The sequence below is a fragment of the Aplysia californica genome, unplaced genomic scaffold (genome assembly GCF_000002075.1).
Source record: "Aplysia californica isolate F4 #8 unplaced genomic scaffold, AplCal3.0 scaffold00588, whole genome shotgun sequence".
NCBI lineage: Eukaryota > Metazoa > Mollusca > Gastropoda > Aplysiida > Aplysiidae > Aplysia > Aplysia californica.
In genome coordinates, this window is record NW_004797858.1 from 36,460 (window position 1) to 59,075 (window position 22,616).

The 22,616-nt window shown below is 38.6% G+C and overlaps 1 protein-coding gene across 2 annotated transcripts; it reads right to left on the reverse strand.

The window, feature by feature from the left end:
• Nucleotides 1-4,788: 4,788 nt before the first annotated feature.
• On the reverse strand, nucleotides 4,789-22,556 carry LOC101858440. Of its 2 annotated transcripts, none has more exons than XM_035972134.1 (13): nucleotides 22,229-22,556; nucleotides 20,635-20,875; nucleotides 20,137-20,240; nucleotides 13,529-13,667; nucleotides 12,863-12,966; nucleotides 11,514-11,570; nucleotides 10,219-10,386; nucleotides 9,511-9,641; nucleotides 8,496-8,635; nucleotides 7,460-7,544; nucleotides 6,618-6,676; nucleotides 5,872-5,976; nucleotides 4,789-4,988 (listed from the first exon to the last, which is right to left on the reverse strand). In XM_035972134.1, the coding sequence occupies exons 2-13, from the start codon at nucleotides 20,851-20,853 to the stop codon at nucleotides 4,908-4,910; spliced, it is 1,392 nt and encodes a 463-aa protein (XP_035828027.1). In that variant the 5' UTR covers nucleotides 20,854-20,875; nucleotides 22,229-22,556; the 3' UTR covers nucleotides 4,789-4,907. The 2 variants fall into 2 exon arrangements, with proteins under 2 accessions (XP_035828027.1, XP_005107314.2); XM_005107257.3 differs by having other exon boundaries at nucleotides 22,175-22,556.
• Nucleotides 22,557-22,616: the final 60 nt, after the last annotated feature.

Genomic DNA, 22,616 nt, shown 5'->3' on the forward strand with positions numbered 1-22,616 from the left:
TGAAGAAGCACACGTTGTTGGTGGCAGTTCATAAAAATATTGTGAAAAGACAGGGTTTGAACCACTGGTACTGATGCTAACCCTAAACCTAACCCTAACCATTGGCACTGATCTGTCCCCGTCGTTTTATGCAAGAAAAATTCTGAAATTATGCAAACTGAGCACAAAAATGTGAAATTATGCGATTCTGTTAATTTTAATAACAAAGAATGATAAAGGAAAATAATCAGAAATTATGCAAAAAATGATCAAATTTTGTTAAATTATGCCAGGTGCATAAAACCACGGGGACAGACTGATGCTAACCCTGACTCTAACCATTTGTACTGATGCTGCTTACAGCAAGCAATATAATGAATTATATAATGCGTCATGTCACGACGCAGTGGAATCAGACGCTCGTCAATTTTTGGGCAGAGGGAGTTATTGGTATCATTTAAAAGCTTGTTCATTTGCCTTCCTTTTGATGAAAAAAAATATCCATTTATCTTGAATAGAAGTTGAGATATTTGCCATTGAAGAAGGTGGGGTAGCCTGGTTTCAGAAGTAAAATTAGCGAGAAAATGGATGCCAAAGTTTGGTAACTTCAAGAGCTTATAAGAATCCTTAAAAATAGAAAATTACATATTATGTGCCTTTATAAGTTTATACAAGGTTTTTCAATAAAATTTATATATGGAAATGTGTTTTCATAATATTAAAATGAATATAAAAGGTGTTTGCTTTTGATTAAAATTGCCAAACTGGTGCAAAAATGACTTTTTTTCTATTTCATTATTTTGACAAGCGACTGCTTTCACCATGATGCCTCACATTGCAGGTCAGATGTCCAGATGTTTTAAGGCCAGAAGTTTGAAATGTATTTTTATCGCAGTCTCTTGATCTGTGGTATCTGTCGCATGTGCTTCAAAAGTATTTTGTCCAAATTCAAATTCTGAATATTGAAAATAATCAAGAAACAATACCAAATTTAGGTACAACATTAAAAAAAGAAATTAAGAGTAAGAGTTTTTTCCAACCTCCTGTAAAATGTAACTTTCTGGTCTTAGAACAATAGAACAACTAACCCAAGAAATATTCATTCAAGTAATTCAATCGAGTCCTCTTTCTGTCCGTGATCATTTAAACATAAATAAGTAACATTTATCATAAATACATATATTATTAACAATGTAAACTGGCAAGTGAGGACACAGAATCTCATCCTCTCTGAGTATAAATTGATAACAGGTTGAAGTCGTCAAACCAAGAATCCAAAAAGCAAAGAAATATGACTGGCTACCACGAGCTAGCTCAACACAAAAATCGTACGTTGTAGACTAGATAACAGTTCATTAAGTACATGCAATCAAACTATCTCTAACTATAAGACATTAATCTGTACTGTACAGACAACCACTTCTAAATTCACCCATTGTCTCTTTAAAAAAAATATATATATGTGAAGCGTGCTGGCAAAATGAGTTACTTCTCGGATTTTAGCCTGAAGGAAATATTAACGTCAAATTTTTAGGTTGAGTTTTTACAATCTGTCAAAATGAAATGATAAAAGACATGTTATACATGAAGAGAATGGCATTGGTTTAGAATCTATAAATATGACCTTTGTGTTGATTTTCGGTCGATATCTTCATGGATTGCGAGAAGTAATTCATTTTGTCAGCACGCTTCACATTATAACGACACTGTCCAAGACACCCACATGTCTAAGACACCCACCAGTTTAAGACAACCACTTTTCTCCTCAACAATAGGTGGCCATCTAAGGCAGTGTTGACTATTGAAAAAAATGTTTTTTAAATAGTAGAGGGTTTTACGGCGCTCGCAACTGCATAAGGTCATATGAGCGCCAAGGGGTGGGTGTCAACAGAGAAGTCTTTACAGGGAATCAGACTTAGACTGCTCACCTCTCTATCTAGCTTCAACAGCACAAGGTCTGCTTCGACTATCGAGGCACCCCGGAAATAGCAGGTCACAAGAGTGTGACAAACATACAAAAGAAGTAGAGGAAAATGACAATAGTAAGGATCAGGAAAGAAAAAGCAGCACTTCCCTGTTGTAGATCAGGCACAGTTATGAGCGTGACATGAGTCAGCCCATTTACAATTCTACTATGCTTGAACGAGAAATGTTCCCCCCTTTGGGAATGGCCTAAAGACACTACAGTCAGTGGCACTTCCCGGGGGGTAGTGTTGACTGTGATTCCTGACCCCCATCAAACGATCATGTGTATTATAAGTAAATATGCCCTCCACCAGAGGGTACCACGTCTAGCCAGTCTTCTTCCAATTTCTCGAAGAGAAGCAAATGAAAAAAAAAAAAAATTCCATCTGATCTATAAAATGACGGGAACAGTGAGATAGACCACAAAATGCTGCCAGATTGTCACCATTCTCTATCTTGGTCAGGTACTGAACAACAACACCAAAAAGAGTAACTTAGTGCATTAAATTTTTTTTTTTCAATCTCATGTCATGTTTGTTCACTTGTTTTTACTCTCTCTCTCTCTCCTTTTGATGTGAACAAAGTTTTACTATAAGTACATGTACAGAGTACAATCTATTTTACAATAAGTACATTAATAGTACAATCTGTTGCACTATAATAAATAATATTAGTAAGTATAATTATGCTACAATCTATTTTACTTACAAGTACTATTAGTTAGATAAGTACATTTAAGCTACCGGGTGCAATCTATTCTTCACAACCAAGTAATGAACACTCAACGGGCAACAATAAGAAAAATACGGTAGGTACAAATGAGCATAAGCGTGTAATTTACCGCAATCAGTACCAGATTATCACATACCATAAGTAGAGGGGACACAAATGGAACACACAAAAAATTGTGTGGTATGGTTTTGATGAGATTTCCACAAAACGAGGTTGTTTGTTTTTTTCAATAGTCCTTCCATCTCACACAACTGGCTTCTCAGACATCACCAAGCCAGGAGTATGAAGAACCAAGTTAGTTTTAGTATTAGTAGAGTTTCTACGGTGCTCGCAACTGCATAAGGTCATATGAGCACCAAGGGGTGGATATCAACAAAGAAGTCTTTACAGGGAATCAGGTTTACTCTGCTCACCTCTCTAGCTTCAGCAGCACAAAGTCTGCTTCGACTATCAAGGCACCCCGGAAATAGTGGGTCACAAGAGTGTGACAAACATACAATAGAAGTAGAGGGAAATGACGATAGTAAGGATTAGGAAAGAAAAAGCAGCAGTTCCCTGTTGCAGTTCAGGCACAGTTATGAGCATGATATTGTTAGATCAGCCCATTTACAATTCTTCTGTGCTTGAATGAGAAATGTCCCCCCTTTAGGAATGGCCTAAAGACACTTCAGTCAGTGGCACAGCCCCGGGGGGTAAGAATCAAGTTAGTTTTAATAAGGTTTGACAGCGCTCGCAAAAACTCAATAAGGTCATATGAGCGCCAAGGGGTGGATGTCAACAGAGAAGTCCAAACAAAACTGGCCCTGAATTGGAATGTTACTTAATCATGACTCAACAAACAAAATGCAGAGTAAATGAAATGACATACAAAGACACAAACACACAGAAAAACATTGTTAAGAACAATATAATATATAAATACCCACGTCAGGTTGAAAAAAGCAGTTATCAACCAAGAAAACATTATAAAAAGTGTGTTTAACTGACTAAAACATGAAATGTTGCTAATTTTGATGATGTCAGTATATAATACATGCACGTAAACCCCCCCCCCCCCCCCCAAAAAAACACAAAAAAACAAACATGCACACATATACATCAATTTTTATCTCTATATAATAAATATGACCAGAAAATACATCTAAAAGGATAAACAATTATATAAATGACTGGAGCAACAATGAAATGACTAGAAAAGGATAAAATAACCAAAAAAACTGATCTATGTCTTTAAAATGTTCTTGATATAATATGTATCATTAATAATTTATGTTGTTTTCACTGAAGCCTCTCTTAATTGTAAAATGAGAACGCTTTATGTGATGTGGGTCAATAACCTTAAACACTGAATAAAATAACCATTCTACTGACCTATCTACCCACCTACCTACCAACCTACCTACCTACCCACTTACCTATCTACCTACTAGTGCTTATAATTTACAAACATACACAAACATATATACATACATTTGTACTTCTGATACTTCATCTTATTTACCGCAATCAGACTCTTCCCCATCTTCATAACACATCTTCCCAGATCGGATTTTGAACCCACACCCATGTTCTGAGCACGCTGCAAGCAGGCGGAGAGTCAAATTAGGTACACAAAGGGGGTTTGTTCACATTTTGCATATATATATGTCAGATTGAGCCATTGACAGAGTCGTGTATTTGTTTTATTAAAAAACACATACAAAAGCATTGCATTTACACAGTGAGAGAATGCAACAATAATAAGATACCTCTTGAAAACAAATGTCACTGTCACAAAAAAGACCAGTTTTTGTTTTTTGAAAAGTATTAATTTAGAGTTTTACGACATTTGCAACACAAGTAGGTCATATGAGGGCCGAAGATTAGAGGTGTTACTACAGAGTAACAGACATAGAACAGAAGGAGGAGAGATAAGGACAATAGATGTTTGTTAGGAAAGAAGGAGGAGAGATAAGGGCAATAGATGTTTGTTAGGAAAGAAGGAGGAGAGATAAGGACAATAGATGTTTGATAGGAAAGAAGGAGGAGAGATAAGGACAATAGATGTTTGATAGGAAAGAAGGAGGAGAGATAAGGACAATAGATGTTTGTTAGGAAAGAAGGAGGAGAGATAACGACAATAGATGTTTGATAGGAAAGAAGGAGGAGAGATAAGGGCAATAGAATATAGATGTCTGTTAGAAAAGAAGGAGCACACCACACCAGTTGCTTGCTGTAGGAACGACTCCGCCTCACAACAGGTGGGCCCTGGTTTTCACGGACTGTCGGATCACCTGGATCACTTTGTAGGGGTCAATATTCACGTTGGTGGCCTCAAGATAGAAAGAAAGAAAGAAATCATCAAGCTACATCAAGCATTCATTTCAGAAACTTATCTTAAAATCATTATTAGATAGCATTTGTATAGCGCAAATCCCCTCTCAACAGCAAGCTCTAAGCGCTTCACAATCTATATTATTACCCCAGCGGACCTGAGAGCATTTTGAAACAACCTCAACTTCCAGGGAAGCATAAAGTGCAAGCGGCCATTTATAGGCGCTAAAACACTAACATACTGACAAGATCTTTCGATGCCTATGGGGCTGGGTGCCCATTCTCACCTGGGGAAGTGAGGAAAATAAGGGCAAAGTGCCTTACAGTAGGGGTTAGTAGCAAATTTATAATTTTAAATGGCCAACAAAGCACGAAATAAAACATGTATGGCTCAAACACACACACATGTTAATACAATAAAAATAATAGTCTCGCATGCCCATGGCAAAATCAATTGGAAAAATCTCTTCGATTTTACTACAAATGTGTTCTAAATGCAATTATCATACATGAAGAAAAAAAATATTGGGGACCTGAAATTCTGTTTGCTATGTGCATAATATGCAGGTTAGACTCTTATAAAAAAATAAAAATAATAATAAATAGATACACTCATACACAAAGACATCAATATGTCAACGTTTCAATTCAAGGAACCCGGATGTCCCATTTTTGTAACATTGACATGACTTTTCAACGTGAGGATTGGACTATAATTAAGTTATTTGCAGTCCAATCCTCACATTGAAAAGATGTGTGACAGAGAAAGTTGATCTGCGACCACGAAAAAGCAAAAGAAGTTGATTTTTAGAAAAATATGGCATACGTGTTTCTTGAACTGAACATTCGATGAGTGTACATAACTAACAGTCAGTAACTTACGGTGAAAAGCTCCAGTGCGCTTATGTCAGTACGTATCTCTGTCATGACCCCTCGGGTGATGATACGAACAAATGCAGGAATCTCAGCCAGTCCAGGATGTGTCTTCTGGAATGCAAATGAAAGTTCAGAGAAATTAACCGTCAAGTAAACATGACAGAATTAACTGCCACGAATCATTTAGTATAAAACGAAAGCACGGATATCATCATCATCATCATCATCATCAATGCCTTTCATCCCTAGCAGGGTATAAGCCACACACAGGCTTCCTCCTTTTAACTCTGTCCTTGGCCATCCTTCCTAGCTCGTTCCAAGTGAGCTTCATCTCTCTCATGTCCCTTTCCACACATATGCTCAATGTTTCCTGTGGCCTACCCCTGCCTCGTGCTCCTTGTGGGTTTAAAGGTAAATGAACAAATATTATGAAAATTAAAGTTTAATTAGGTTCGCTGATTTCGAAAAAATGTCTAAAATTCGGTACCTCCTGAAACTGAAAATATACGCTCATGGGGAGGTGGGAGGTACAAGCGTTGGTGAAAATATACACGCATGGGGCTGGAAGGGTTTAAAAAAAGCATGGGGAAAAGTGGTCATTGTACAGGAGAGTGTCTTGGACAGCTGGTCATTAGAACATGCTCAACTTGATAAGGGAAGTGAAGAAAAAGTGGACGTACAGAGATAAAAAAAAAGAAGGTAAATATTCCAGGTCAGCCAGTTTTATCCATCAACAGATAGTCCAGACATACCATTGAAGGAAATCCACCTCCGAGTGAGAATGAGTACTTTTTCAGATCATCCATGAAAGCTGAAAGAAATCAAGTTCACAATAGTAACAAGTTAGTGGGAAATAATATTGGTTTGTTTGTTGAACATAAAACCTCCAGTCATTTCGTGCAGGGTGAGAGCAAGACAGACAGAGACACAAAGGACAGATACCTCCAGAGCACCGTGTTAAAACATTGGTGCATGGAGCATTGAGTGAAGAAAACATGTTGTATATCCATAAAGCAAGTCAAGAAAATAAGCCACCGGCAAGCTGTTCAAATAGGGTCGCTTTTAAGGACAAGCGGGCTAACCCAGATTTCGGGGGTTTCCAGAAGTCTTGACCTACACCAAAAGTGGGCATTGCCCTACCTATAGGAGAAGTTTGGTTTCGTTGGCGTGTATATTTGTTTGATTATAGAGAAAACTCTCCTTGTCTTTAAGAGAAACTGAACAAGGGTCCAAAAACTTAACCTTCAATTTTCTCAAAACAGCATTTTTCGGGATAGCCCCTTTATGCTTAAAAGCGACCATATACTAAGCCCAGAAAGCAAAGATTTTCAGAAGCAGGAAAAAAATATACTTCATTTTAATTAACAACTGAACTTACATTTACTTAGTTTTTGTTCTTTCCAACATCCAGAACTTGAATATGATATAACAAAATATTTCTCAAGCACATATGCAACCAGTACCACAGATTGTGAAAATGCAATTTTTTTAAATGTTCAAAATGTTGGGTCAGTACATATCTGAACAGCTGGCGAACAAAATCAATAAAGCAAGTCGAAAAAATAAACACTGGATGATCAATGACAGATCTTACCCCGAACCACAAAGTAAATCATCTGGAAGAAATCGTCATCAGCCTTCGGAGCAATCACCACCACCTCGTTGTCCTTGCGAGGAGTCTGGGAATCAAGAGAGGTGAAAAACATTGAGGACCAACTTCATAAAACATTCTACATGAAATTTCTTTTTGAATCGTCGCAAGTAAAATAAAGAGCTGAAATTGTATCTTCCTACATCTAAGGTGAAGCCAGTGTATGACATGATGTACTTACACATATAGAGAGAAACATATAAGTGGCACGATGAGGTGGAATCAGGCGCTCGTCAATTCTAGGTTATTTGGGGTTATCTTAGAGCATGTTCATTGGCCTTACTTTTAGTGAAAACAATATCCATCTATGTTGAATAGATGTAAAAATATTTGCGATTGAAAGAGGAGGTAAAATTAGTTACAAAATGGCCGCCAAAGTTTGCTAACTTCCATAGCTTGAGAGTCTGAAAATTGACATTTTTTGTGCCTTTAATCAATGTTTTTTAGTAAAATCCACACAGAAATGTGTTTTTAAATGGATATAAAATATGTTGAGACAAAAAAGAAAATTAGAAAAAAATGGCCCAACAGTCAGAAAAATTTCTTTGATTTCACTAATTTGACGAGCACCTGATTTCATCATGATGCCTCACTTATACATATCATTGGCCAACTGTTCAGACTATGCCCCAAATTTTGACAATCTTTAAAAAATTGCAGTTTCTTGATCTGTGATACTGGTCGCATGTGCTCAAGAAATATTTTATTAAGATTAAAAGGATAAATGTTGAAAAATAAGAGAAAGAAAAAAAACATATGATGTAGGTACAAACATCAAAAGAATGAAATAGCATTTTCTCTCTCATAAAAATTCTGCTTTTTGGGCCTGAACAGCTAGCTGTCAAAATACAGCACGCCCTTTTTTAAAAAAAAGAGAGGTGGTGGGAGCGAGTTTGAGGGAGGAGGGGGGAGAAATTATGTGTGGCTTGTTCTGCGATGTAAAACGTAAAACATGAAAGAAGGACCAAAGAAAACCTACCAGACTGGCCAGGGCCACGGCAGACTTGTGAGTCGTGACCAGCTCCAGTGCCGAGTACAGGCTGACCAGATCGGTGAAGTAGTTGCTGTCAAAGTCTGCGACGTATTCCTGAGCCGCACGACGCCACATCTCCACCATGCCTGCACGACCCACACACACCGCGGGAACAAAAGGAGAGACACAATGAATATTCTTTTAGTTTTAGTAGAGGTTTTACGGCGCTCGCAACTGCATAAGGTCATATGAGCGCCAGAAGATTAGAGGTGTTACAAGAGAGTAACAAACATAAAAAAGGAGAAGGGGAGATAAGGACGATAAATGTTTGATAGGAAAGAAGAAGCAAATCACACCAGAACACTCGCCGTGAATATTCATAGTTTGGTTTTAAAGGTATTCATACCGTGAAAAACTTGGCTGAACGGTGTCAAAGAGATCCTCCAAGAGAATAACATGTGTACAGAAGAAACCACGTGCCTAGCTTTTGACCAGAAGTTGCACCTCCTCTCAAGACATGATGACACAAAGAGAAGGGAAAAGGAAAATAAAGTAAAGTAAAATAAAGTAAAACTATGATCAATAAATAAAGCAACAGGAATGTCAGACAGTAACTGATTCACTGTCATTTTTTTAAAAGTCCTCTCCTTCCCCCCCCTCCCCCCAGTTGTTGTTATTGATCCAGAATCCCCCCCCCCCCCCCCCCAACCAGAAATTGTGAGATCATCATGTTTCAGTATATTAGTCATGGATTGAGGGAGCCTTTTAAAAAAAGTTTTAGCAAAGGTTTTATGCATTTGCAACATAAATAGGTTATAACGGGTAAGTGCTGAAGATTAGAAATGTTACTAGAGAGTAACATACAAAGAAAAGAAAGAGAAAAGACGACAGATGTATGAAAGGAAAGAAGGAGCTAACCACACCAAAGCACCCACCAACCACCCAAATGAGGAAGCCCTGTCACCATGGTAACCATGAAAACTTCCAAAGTGGTCAGGACAAAACAGTGAGAATCACTCACCGTGGTAACGGTTAGGACTCAGAAAGATCTGGTTGTGAGGGTGTAGCTGACTGGAGCCCGACTTAGGCAGAAGGTCCCAAATCAAAGAGGGAAACACAGCGGACGGCTCAGCATGATGGGCCTTTTTCAGCCTGAAAGGGAAACAAAAGCATTAAATATTATATCTTATGTATGATAATTTTTCTGAGTTAAACCAGTCCCAAGTAATTATATCGAAATCGCACTGTACAGGAGGGTCATATCATTCCTCACTCAAGAGATCAGAGCTTAAAGACTTTTTGATAATAATCAATAGTTAATATGTCAGTTTCCGATTCTTAAGTGAAAACAGAAGAAATTTGGGATAAGATGACGTATGGCCTCTGCAGTAGCCGATGAGACCAAATCTGGTGGAGAAATCTGACTTAGGGGACTTGACAACATGTGAACAACTGTACACAACAATAATCTTAAGCTAGATACACACTCAGTATTCTGACTGTAACTCAATGTTATTCTGATGCATGCTCTAAAGTCATATGAATACTTGTAACAAGATGGTTAAGATGGAAGAATGCTATATTAGAGGGCCTGACAACATATGAAGAACTATAATATCATAAAATAATATAGTGTCAAGCGCATAGAGCTTGCTTTCGAGTGGGGACAAGCGTTATACAAATGCTATTTATTATATTATCAATATTATGGTGAAAAGTCTTCACTGACCACACCATGGTCAGCCTCATCATGTCCATGTACTGCTGGTAGCTCCAGTTGACCGGGTCGTGAGCCTTGATGGTGATCACCGCGTGAAGCCTGTCCAGCTTGAAGATGTTGGAGGCGGAGAACGAGAGATCTGTCTCCACGCGGCCAAAGTCGTGCTCCGCCGTGAAGCTGGGGGGGGGGGGGGGGGGGGGGGAAGACAAAAGCAGTGCTGGTAGTTGGTACCTCATTGCGATGACCTCAGTGCTTTCTTGTCCTATCTCCATTTTTTTTAAACATTGACAATGTGACTTCTTTTTAATCCTATCCATACGCCTGGGGTCCTTTTGTACCCCAGGGGTTGTATTCTTCCCATTTTAGAATACTTCTAGAGCAAAGATCTCTTTGAAACTTTCAGTTTTTTTCAAAAAAATCATTTTGACAGATTGCTATGCAAAGCGTACGGATCGGATTAACGAGTAAATTTCCTCTTTGGAAAGTGGTGGAACAGAGTTCCCCACGTCGTATGGATACGATAGTAAAACACGACGTACGGATAGGGTTAAACTCACTCTTTGTTTTGAACTGTTTTCACTGTTATTAAAAATGGAGATAAGACAAAACAGCACTGAGGTCGCGTCATGTTCTGTACAATCAGAATATTGGTTATGTGTCTAGTGTAAACATTACTATTAACAGTTGTTCATTTATGTCATATGTGTGTGACTGTGGGTCTGTTTGTGTGTGTTAGGATATGTTATGTGTATTTGTGTAAATACAAATATTTTAATACTTTTCTCAAATACAAAGCATTGTGGTTCTAAGCGTAGAAGGACGAGCTTCTCAGCAATTATTTCATGGTTGAACTTGACGACAGAAAAAGTACAAACTCGATGTGTCATGTTTTGCATTCTAAAAATACATCGATTTCAGAACTAAAAATATTTTGTAAGATTTCTTCTGATGGCCCGACAGCTCTTTCTCTGCTCCCATAGCTGAAACATCATATTAAGCACAACATATACAATTTTCAAAGCTGTAGCACCATTTTTATTGGAATTAGAAAGGATTTTGTAAGGTATATGAAGAAATCCCCACCTATTGGCAAAGGCTCAAATGCAAAGCATTGTGGCACTAAACAACACACTGACTTTCCTTAAGCACAAACTTACTTCCTATCAGACTTTAAGAAAAATAATCAATTGTTTCGTAAAGTTTAGTAAGATCTATATATACAGAATGCTAGTTTTGAAATTCACTGAATAAAACATACAATAAACCAATCCATGACAGTGAAATAAGCAGGAAAATGCACTCACTTCCTGAATCTGCAGAAATCACAGTTCATGGCTGACTCTTTGGTGATTCTTTGCAAGCTGTGGACACAAGTAGGACATATTTATATATTATAGGCCTACACATTTAGGGTGTCATTCAGAAACAGCGATATTCAGATAGAACTGCACTGTACAATTGTACTGCAATATATGCAATATAACAAGGATAGCTTGAGTTCGTCGGGACCGGCCTCGGTAGTTCAAGGGATCCAAAGTTTGAGGGATATCTAACAAAGATAAAGTAGGAAGAAAAAAACCCCCAGGACCACAGGCACAGTTCGACGGATGTGTGATTTCGAGTCTTCTGTGTTCGACTTATCCATATTACACTGTACATAGAACTAGAGTGTCAACTTAAGCTGAAATCTGCCGGAACGCAGGATTTTCTTCGACTTAGCAGTATATTCAGTTTAGAGAGGTTGCTCAAATAGAAAAAAAAAATTGGGACTTTATTTTGTAACTCTTTACCGCTGTTTTTAGATTAACAATGTCTGGCCTAAGTGGACTCCACGGTACTTGAAAGCGCATTATCTTAACTAAGATTAAGACAGATGACTGAGCCTCGTCTAAGGCCTTTCTCAGCACTGTAAGGTTTTTAAAGAGCAATGATCTCTGAGTTTTAAATCCATCATCAACAGGTGCTGAGCCTCAAAAACTCCCCCAAACAAAAAAGATTCAAAATTCATCACTCATTAGGGATTCAAACCAAGGTCATCTACACCATAACCAAGAGTGTAGCAACCGAAATAATGCTGTGGCCTAACATTGAGAGCTATAAGATAATGAGGTATAAATTTGAAAAAAAAATGAAATCTCTTTTTGAGTTAAAAAAATCTGTGATCACCAAATATTGTGAAACAAAATTAGTTTCACTTGCAAATAATAAAATTACCATAAATATAATGTGTTGAACAGAAAAATTTTGAAAACAATACGAGTAGTAACTTGAAAATGTTTTACTATTATGGGGGGGGGGGGGTTGTAGAGGTTTTACGGCGCATGAAGCTGTATAAGGTCATATGAACGCTGGTATGTGTTTTAACATCTAGAATAATTTGCAGCCTCATCCTCAGAGACTTTGAGTTTGGAGAGGAGAGAAAAGACAGACCAAGTAACATGATGCATTTGCAGTACAGAGAGAAATGATGAAAGACAGACGGCAGCAAAAAAAAAGAAGGAAAAAAAAAAGTAGTATTAAGTGGTGCTCTCCAAAAACTAGTATTTCAATCCTACTTTGACATTCTGCAAAATAAACTTTAAATCCCACCTCCCTCTAAATCAAATAATAAAAACAAAAACAAAAAAAACAACCCCAAAGATGTTTGACTTACTAATCTTTCTCCGACTCTTTCGGCTTGGTCACCGGTCGTTTATCACGTAGAGGGTTGAATATAGTTGTCTCTCTTGTGTACTGGTTGATCACATGAATGATGTCCTGTTACAAAACGCAATGAAACAACATGTCATTTAGGTTTAGTAAGTGTTTTACAGCACTTGCAACACAATAAGGTCATATAAGTGCCGAAGATTAGAGGTGTTACAAGAGAGTAACAAACACAAAAAAGAAGAAAGACAGATAAGGATGGTATATGTTTGATAGGAAAGAAGAAACAAACCCCACCAGAGCACCCGCCAACCACCCACTTAATGAGATAGGGTTGCTGTGATTGATGGTAAATGACTGTGAACGGTGTGCTGACAGCTGCTATGAAAAAAAGTTGTCAACTCTTTCAAGAGAGAGAGAGCAAGAGAGAGAGAGCAAGAGAGGAGAGAGAGAGAGAGAGAGAGAGAGAGAGAGAGAGAGAGAGAGAGAGAGAGAGAGAGAAAGAGAGAGAGAGAGACTGATAAACAGACACACAGACAGACAGACAGACACACACACACACACACACATACAGACAGACAGACAGACAGACACACACACACACAGACAGACAGACAGACAGACAGACAGACACACACACACACACACACACAGACAGACCAATGGTCAGCACCTGATGAAACAGTTCCTGATACAGCTCCTCTCGCTGCCCCAGCCAGGCTTGAACCTTGGCCTTGAACGTGCCGGGGATCACCACGCTGCCCACCCGTCGCTCCACCGTGTAGATCGCAGAGAACTTTTGGTACAACTCCCTGTGGCACAGCACACGGCACAGTTTGGGTTACACAACGTTTCTACGGCAGAGCTTAACCCTATCTGTATGTCAAGTTTTACTATCGTATCCATACGACGTGGGGAACTTTTCAAAGAGGAAACTTACTTGTTAATCCAATCTGTACGCTTTGCATAGCAGTCTGTCAAAATGATGTTTTGAGAAATACTGAAAGTTTCAAAGAGATCTCGTACTAGAAGTATTCTAAATTGAGAGGAATAGAACCCCGGGGGTATACAATGACCCCAGGCGTACGGATAGGGTTAAGCATTTCTTCTGTTTGACAGGATAGTAATAATAATAATAATAATAATAGATAGCATTTGTATAGCGCATATCCCCGCTCAGCAGCAGGCTCTATGCGCTTTACACTATATTATTACCCCAGCAGACCATAGAACACTCCGAAACATTCTCAGCTTCCCGGGAAGCATACACGTCATTTAGCGCTGGGAAAAAACAGGACCAATGGGAAAAACCCCCAGGAAAGATGAGAAAAAACAGGAAAGACAGACAGACAAAAGACAGACGGAAAAGAAGAGCAGTAAAATAATAGAATGAATAAGAGGCACCCTCTAACTAGTCATTGAGAAGGTTACAAAAAAATGTTTGATTGATTGTACAAAATTCTATGTGTATATATGAGTATGAGCATGTGTGAAACTTGCTTTTTTTTCGGGGGGGGGGGGGGGGGTATGTGGAGTTATTGGTATCATCTCACAGTGGGGAGTGGGGGCGGCGGGGAGGAGTGACTATTGAAAATGTTATCGCCGTCTTTAGAGTCAATTATTGTCATCTTAGAGTCAATCTACGCTACAGTGTTATCCCATACAAGACAGTTTTCACAAACTACATAAACAAGATTTGTAGCTGGAGGAAAGAGAAATCCTTGTCACAATAATGGTCATTTAGTGTTGAGAAAAAGCTTTTTTTAGTTTTAGTAAAGTGTTTTACAGCACTTGCAACACAGTAAGGTTATATAAGTGCTGAAGATTAGAGGTGTTACAAGAGAGTAACAAACACAAAAAAGAAGGAGGAGAGATAAGGACGATAAATGTTTGATAGGAAAGAAGAAGCAAAATACACCAGAGCACCTACCAACAAACCACTCTTCAGAAAAAGCTGGACGGACACTGACAGACACAAGTAACAAGCAAACAGGCAGCGAGATAGACAGATAGAATGATAGAGATAAAGAAAGAGAGAGAGAGAGAGAGAGAGAGAGAGAGAGAGAGAGAGAGAGAGAGAGACAGAGACAGAGACAGAGAGACAGAGAGACAGAGAGAGAGAGAGACAGAGAGAGAATAAAAAGACGTAAAATCTTCCAGTGGCACCTTCAAACCATGAGTAAAAGCATGAGTGAATAATAATAATAGATAGTATTTGTGTAGAGCATATCCCCGCTCAACAGCAGGCTCTATGCGCTTTACACTATACTATAGAACACTTCGAAACATTCTCAGCTTCCCGGGAAGCATACAGTGCAAGCAGCTGATTAAGCGCTCAAACACTAACAAATTGACAAGATCTTTCGCTGTCTATAGCCGGGTACCCATTCCCACCTGGGTGAAGTGAGGAAAATTCGTGTAAAGTGCCTTTCCCAAGGACACAACGTCGGGCCCTTGACGGGATTCGAACCCACGACCTTACGGTTGCGAGTCCCAGAGCCTAACCACTAGTCCACCGACGCCACCGAAGTGGTGAAGTGAGTGGGTGTGGTCAGGAGTATCATTCAGTCTTCGGTGTCGTGTGTAAGTATGTGACAGTCTAGTGTGCTCTCTGTGTATTAGTAGCAAGCCTATGTGTTAGAGTCAGGTTCAGCCTTGAACTTGAAACATATGAAGACTACAGAGGGAAAAGCGACGGTAGTCACAAACTGAAAATCATGAGGGTACCAATTTAGAATGCTTGCTGACTCATAACTGTATTTCTGTTCAACTGTTGGTTGATTATTGTTGTTAGATTTCCCATTCAACAACACTTCAACAATAAACCACCAGTCAAACAAATATGGAGTTATGAGTCAACATGCTCTTAAAATTGACACCCTCACAATTTCCAGTTTGTGACTACAGTCGTTTTTCCCCCGTGCTCTTCATATGTGTAAGGAAATCAGACAGACGGGTGTACTTTCAAAGACATATACGTATAGAACATGTCAAAACTGACGTTACTAAGAGATAGCAATCCAGTTTCAAGCACCCAAAATATTAAAATAATTCTTGATAAAAGTTTAATTTCAAATATGAAAAATTTTCAAGCCCATGAGTTTAATAAACTCAATCTCTACCTCCGTGTCTTGAAGTCTCAAACTAAGTAGCAAAATTACAGAGGAAGCATGGAGATGAAAGGGTTAATCCCTTCCATTTTGCATATTCACAGTCATTGTATACTCAGTGTCAGTGTCATAAATAAAAAAAATTTAAAAGATATTACTTCATATTTTTCCCCAAAAATATAAATTTTAAAAATCTAAAACTGTGTCTGTTGCAAGACAGAAAACCAGTGACTAAATCTTAAAACAAATTTATCCCATAAAAGTCATTTGAGACTAATGAAAAAGGCTTTTGACAAAATATGTACGCATAAAAAATGAAAAAAGTCCTGCGAAAAAAATTGTCACTCCGTTCGCAGAGTAAAAAAGAGGAGAAGAGAAGGGAGCAAGGGAAAGTAATGATCAAGTAAGTGAACTCAGGAGTGTGTCTAGACTTCCTTACTTAAGAGTGAGTACATAAAGTATGATTTAAGTGGAGCTCAAATGGTCGCTTTTAAGGACAAGCGGGCTAACCCAGATTTCGGGGGGTTCCAGAAATCTTGATCAACACCAAAAGTGGGCTTTGCCCTACCTATTGGAGAAATTTGGTTTCATAGGTGTGTATATTTGTTTGGTTATAGAGAAAACTCTCCTTGTCTTTTAAAGAAACTGAACAAGGGGCAAAACCTTTACCTTCGATTTTCTCAAAACCTCGTTTTTCGGGATAGCCCCCTTGTGCTTAAAGGCGACCAAATATAGTAGCACCCGCAATTCTGCTAGTACATGTCATGTAAAGATAATTTTCCATCCAATCAGACGTGAGCAAGCCCATATAGCAGAAGCAAGAATTATTTGTACTGTAAAGTACCGATAAACAAGGAAGAGATGACTGTGTGGAAAGGGACATGAGAGAGATGAGGCTCACTTGGAACGAGCTTGGAAGGATGGTTCAGGACAGAGATCAAAGGAAGGAAATTTGTATGTGGCCTATACCCTGCCAGGGGTGAAAGGCATTGATGATTTTGAAAGTGCAAGTGTCTGTGCTGTAAAAAATTTTGTTCAGCAATATGAAACATTCACCTCAGTATCTCTATACTGTGAAATTGTATGAGTTCAGAGATATGTTATTAACTGGTAACTTTGGAGCAAAGTTGGTGTTGTACTTAAGTCACCCATAGCATCTATTCTATAAAGTGCATGGGATCAGAAAATAACGAAAAGGGAGTTGGGGGAGGGAGGGGGGGGGTCTGGGGGAGGTTGTGGGAGGGGAGGAGAAAGAGAAAAGTTGGGGGGGGGGTGTGAAGAAGAGCTGTTGGTTGAAAGGAAATGAAGGCTGTAGGGCATAGGACAAATTAGTAACTTTTGCCATGGACGATGAAACGAAAATTCAAGATGGTGGTGTGTCTCCATGTAGCTGTCACAACTATCCTTTCCCAGGGAGTGCAATCCATACTAAGTAAAAAACAAAAACAAAATGTTTTTAAAAATTACATAATTAATAAAAAGCACCCTCTACTCCCTCTAAAAGCGTATGTATTAAATGGAGATAAAAGAGTAGGCCCAAAACCATAGTCGATTATAATAATTTTCAAACATATCTTTCACTTTACAGTGATTTACATTATCTCTGTACCAAAAAAAGGTACCATACAAAATATAAAAATTAAGTGACCTTACAGCGCACGAGAAGGAGAAAAATGAAAAATTCACCTAGACAGAGAAAATGGACCAGACGACTTTATAAGCCTTGATTTTATCCACATGGGAAGGGGGGGGGGGGCAGCAAAAACAAATAAAATGCCATTCCAAACACTGTACAAGCACAAGAGGATTTTAGAGGGTGAATCTGTCAGTATGTGATGTGAGTCTCATGTTCAAAAATCAACAGGCTAGTAGTAGCAACAGTAGTGTGGACAAGTTATGGTAGTTACAAGCAAATCCGGTACAGTAGTTGCAATCAGGGATGGAACTGGCATCTCTAACAGAAGGCAAAGCTAAAAGTTTAAAAAATTGTCAGGTTCAAGGCATAGGTCTGGGATGCAGGGGGTTGAGAAAAGCTTTAGAAAAACAAAACTTCCTCTTTTTTGGGGTGAACCTCAACGTTAACTTACATTACTAGAAAGTGAACACATAGTTCCACAAACATAGCAGTAATTAAGAAAAAAAAAACCCCAACTGCATTTGAAAGGCTTAGTGACAAAAAAAGGTTACCTCCAATTTTGAAACTTTTGCACTTTTTTCTCCTGGATTTCTATTGCTTCTAAAAGTTTTTGTCACACAGAATGCTGCACCTATTGATTTATTATCACTGTTTTCGTTTGCTTTTTTTTCTTCTGAAAGTACGAATATTAAGAATAAAAATAAAATCACCATTTTTCTGTGCTTCTAGCTATTTGGATAAAGACAATTTGTCACAAAGCCATTCATATAACCTACTCTGTCTTTCCCTATTTAGTTTTTTCCCCCCACACATAATTTCCCTGGAGATAAAAAAAACCCCATTAACTCTGGGGAAAAATCAGAAAAGCTCCATCCCTGAAATGCAGTGCAAGTAGGATATATATATATATTGTTATATGAGGAGTGTGGCCCTCCTACGGTCACAGAAAACTGGAGAAATCTCACCCTCTACTGGAGCCTGTGACCTGAGAAGTAGCACCACCACATTCAAAAATAAAAACACAAGAACAGAATAACCAGAACAATCTGTCCCCGTGGTTTTATGCACCCCGCATAATTTAGCAAAATTTGATCATTTTTAGCACAATTTCTTATTATTTTCCTTTATCATTCTTTGTTAAAATTAACAGAATCGCATAATTTCCACATTTTAGGGCTCAGTTTGCACGATTTCAGAATTTTTCTTGCATAAAACGACGGGGGACAGAACAATGGCTGCTCACTCACGTTCACAAGACAACATTTCTACAACAGTCGCTCTATGTTAAAGTAAAACTGCTGTAAATTAAATACATCAGGCTATTTCCTACCTTTGAGATGACCATCATCAATGAGCTAGGTGCAAAAACATCAAAGGAAAGACACACATTTCACAACATTGACTCTCTACCCCTCTCACGAAATTAATTATTAGCTCTGATTTTGTGAAATTATTATTGTGCATTTAGGCTTAAAACACATAACAACTTAAGAACTTTTATCGCATGGTGCATTTACAGGTACATATATTATAATATTATAAATATATTCAGCCACAAACAGAAAGATAGGCAAAAAACAAAGACAGTATAAACTTTTACTATCAACTTCAAATTGAACTCTTAATCCCTTTTTATATAAACTAGATAGTTTATGGGTACGATGATCCCTGTATCTATCAAAAAGAAAATGCCTGAAATCACTCACTCCATTCCTCCCGCTGAGCACATCAAACATTGGGAAACATAAAACAAATAACACCCCCCCCTCCCCCCACAACCTCCAAACCTCACAATAAACCAAATATATAACGAAGACTTAAGAAACAAATGATTACAATACAGAACTCATGCAGCTGTTTTATATGAGTTTCAAAAGTGACAACAACAAAGTGCAAAAAAGAAAAAAAATCCATAAAAAGTTCAGAACACATCATTATTACAGCACCTCATTAATTGGAATGCTGACAACTGTAAGCTCAGCTTAAATGTGCTTTTCTGTCCCATGCGAAGACTTGATTTTACCTATATGAAGCTGAATATTCAAATTTCAGCACAAACAATTACAAATCTTAATAAGTAAGAACGATTAAAAGGAAGAAAAAACAACACTCAAAAGTACTGAGAAAGACAAGCTGAAAAGAAAACGAAAACAAATTTAATAAGTTTTGGTGGCTTCAAATATATATACAATGTCTCATTCTAACCATTTCGTGACCTCAGTGCTGTCTTGAAGTATCTCCATTTTTAATAACAGTGGAAACAGTTCATAAAGAAGAGTGAGCTGAAGAAGAAGTCACATTTTCACGGTTAAAAAAATGGAGATACACGACAAGAAAGCACGATTTATTAGCAGCATGCACAAACACAAACAATCTAGAACAGACAAAAGATTTAAACCCATATGTAAGACATAGATAATGGTGCAAAACGTTTAAAAAACCCCAGTAAAAATGTAGCAATAAGTTATAATTAGACAATATCCAGTGCACAGTAGCAGCTCTAGGTAACCCACTTTGTGCTGAGACATCGCCTACCTGCAGTTTGGGTGGACAGATCGTCTCCACTCGGACAGAATGTCGGCCAAGTGAGCGATAGAAAAGTTGCTACTGGTGGTCACACACTTCTCCCGGAACAGCTCCTGTCGGGAAACAAGATGGAAATGCGTCAAAACAAGCCCACCCACAGCCATTGGAGTTAGGACAATCTGTCTTAGCCAGTACTTGCATTGTGAAGATTCATCACTGTTAAGATGGGGAGGGGGGGGGGGAATTAATAGGGGCTACTAAAATACTAATTATAAAGAGGAGATGGAAGGGGGGGGGGGGGGAAGGTTTAGCAAAGACGATGTGGACTGAATAATACTACATTATATAATAAAAAGTTAAGATTAGGAGATATTCTATTATAAGCAACCAACAAGAGAAAAAGACTGAATAGTATTACATTATATTATAACAAAAAGTTAGGATCAGGAGATATTCCAATATAAGCAACCAACAATAGAGAAAAATTTCGTACAATCTAACACTCACAGGACTGACAAGCTCCAGTTCAAAGGGGGGCCATTGGCTGTACGCTCGAGATGCAGGTTTAGGCCGAGGTGCAGTTTTGTTGCTCGATGTCCGATTGACAAGAGCTGGGGTGGGCCTGTCATACATTGCATAGTAGAGGACGATGATAAGGAGAAGAGCCATCGAGAGAACGACCAGCCAGTAGCGCCTCAAACGTCCAAAGTTCATTAAGTCCCTCATGTCAAGTTGTCATAAAAGCTACCTGTAGTCAACAGATATTATAAAAATAATAGTTTATAAATAGATCTAAGCAACAAAAATATAACAAAAAACAATCAGCCTAGGCACAGAATCTATATATCTCTAGATCTAGACGTACTTCTAAGGCCTTCTATTATTATAGCTTTAGAGGTTGTTGGACCAGTCTTTGGACCAGGAGCTGAACTATAGCCTATATTATATTTTTCATTTTTTTCTTAATATTACTCTTGTGGCCTAAAACCTCGTGCCCATGGCACGATTGGGTCGGGTCACGGGAGGACTTCCGTCATAACGAGCGACCACTTTGAGACAGAGCAGAAATGAGGGTTAGAAGTAGATCTACGGGTAGGGGTAGGGTTAGGGTTAGGGTTAGGCATCTTCTTTATTGTGTTTGATGGGGTGGTCGCTCGTTACGGAAGTCCTTCCTGGGTCACGTCAGTTTTCTAGCCAGATTAATTTGGGCGCAAAGCGGCTATCGACACTATGGTGGCACAAACCGATCACCCGATCCGTTGTCTCAAAAACAAACAATTTGTATTCAGGCGACAAGCTGGGTGATCAACCCGACCCAACACGACCCGATCCTATCCCCAATGGGCACACGGTACAACAAGATAGTAGAATAGAGAGGGGAGCTTTTGAGACAAAATCATTTTCAAAATCCATTTGTAAGATCCCTGAAAGAAAAGTAGATATTAGATCTAGATCTAGGATCAGGATCTAGAATCTACTAATCTAGTAAAGAAATAAATGGAGAGCCATGATCGCAGATGTCTTTCTTTTTTTGTTTTGAAAATAAGATCTAGACTAGAGGGTTTTACGGCGCTCGCAACTGCATAGGTCATATTGAGCGCCAAGGGGTGGGTGTCAATAGAGGAGTCTTTACAGGGAATCAGACTTGAACTGCTCACCTCTCTAGCTTCAACAGCACAAAGTCTGCTTCGACTATCAAGGCACCCGGGAAATAGCAGAAGTCACAAGAGAGTGACAAACATTCAAAAAAAGAAGTAGAGGAAAATGACAATGTCAATAGTAAGGATCAGGAAAGAAAAAGCAGTAGTTCCCTGTTGTAGATCAGGCACAGTTATGAGCGTGACAAGAGTCAGCCCATTTACAATTCAACTATGCTTGAACGAGATATGTCCCCCCATTTGGGAATGGCCTTCCTAAAGTCAAGACACTACAGACTACACAGTGGCACTGCCCCGGGGGCGGGGGTTCGCTGAATGATGTCTGTCGCAGATATATATTGCACTTCACTGGCACTTGATGATGATCCCTGTAAAAATCGTCTGATTACCTTGAAAAAACTAGTGGAAGAACGAAGAACAATGTAAAATGCACTGGGTCTTACAATGGTTTCGTTCCTTTTTTTATTCATTCATCAGCTCAAGGCTCAAAGAAAAAAACAAAGCTATAAACTGTAAACAAAATTGATTACTAAGGCCTACAGAGAGCAGTAGAGCAGTCGACAGCAGTCAGTGTTGTCTTTTCCTCACTTCCGGATATTAGATTGCCTGATAAGATGTCAGTGCTCTGGCGATTAGCCTGATCAATTTCATGAGCCTATTATTAACATTGTCAGGTTTCTGGCTCTGACGAGAAAGATACCGGGGATTTTACGTTACTGCACTTTCTATCATAAAGAAAATTACAGCGATGATTAAAACCTTCTTATAAGACCTACTTTTCCATTATTTCTGGATAAGATCAGCTCTTCTTGATTTTTTCAGCCTTTCAAT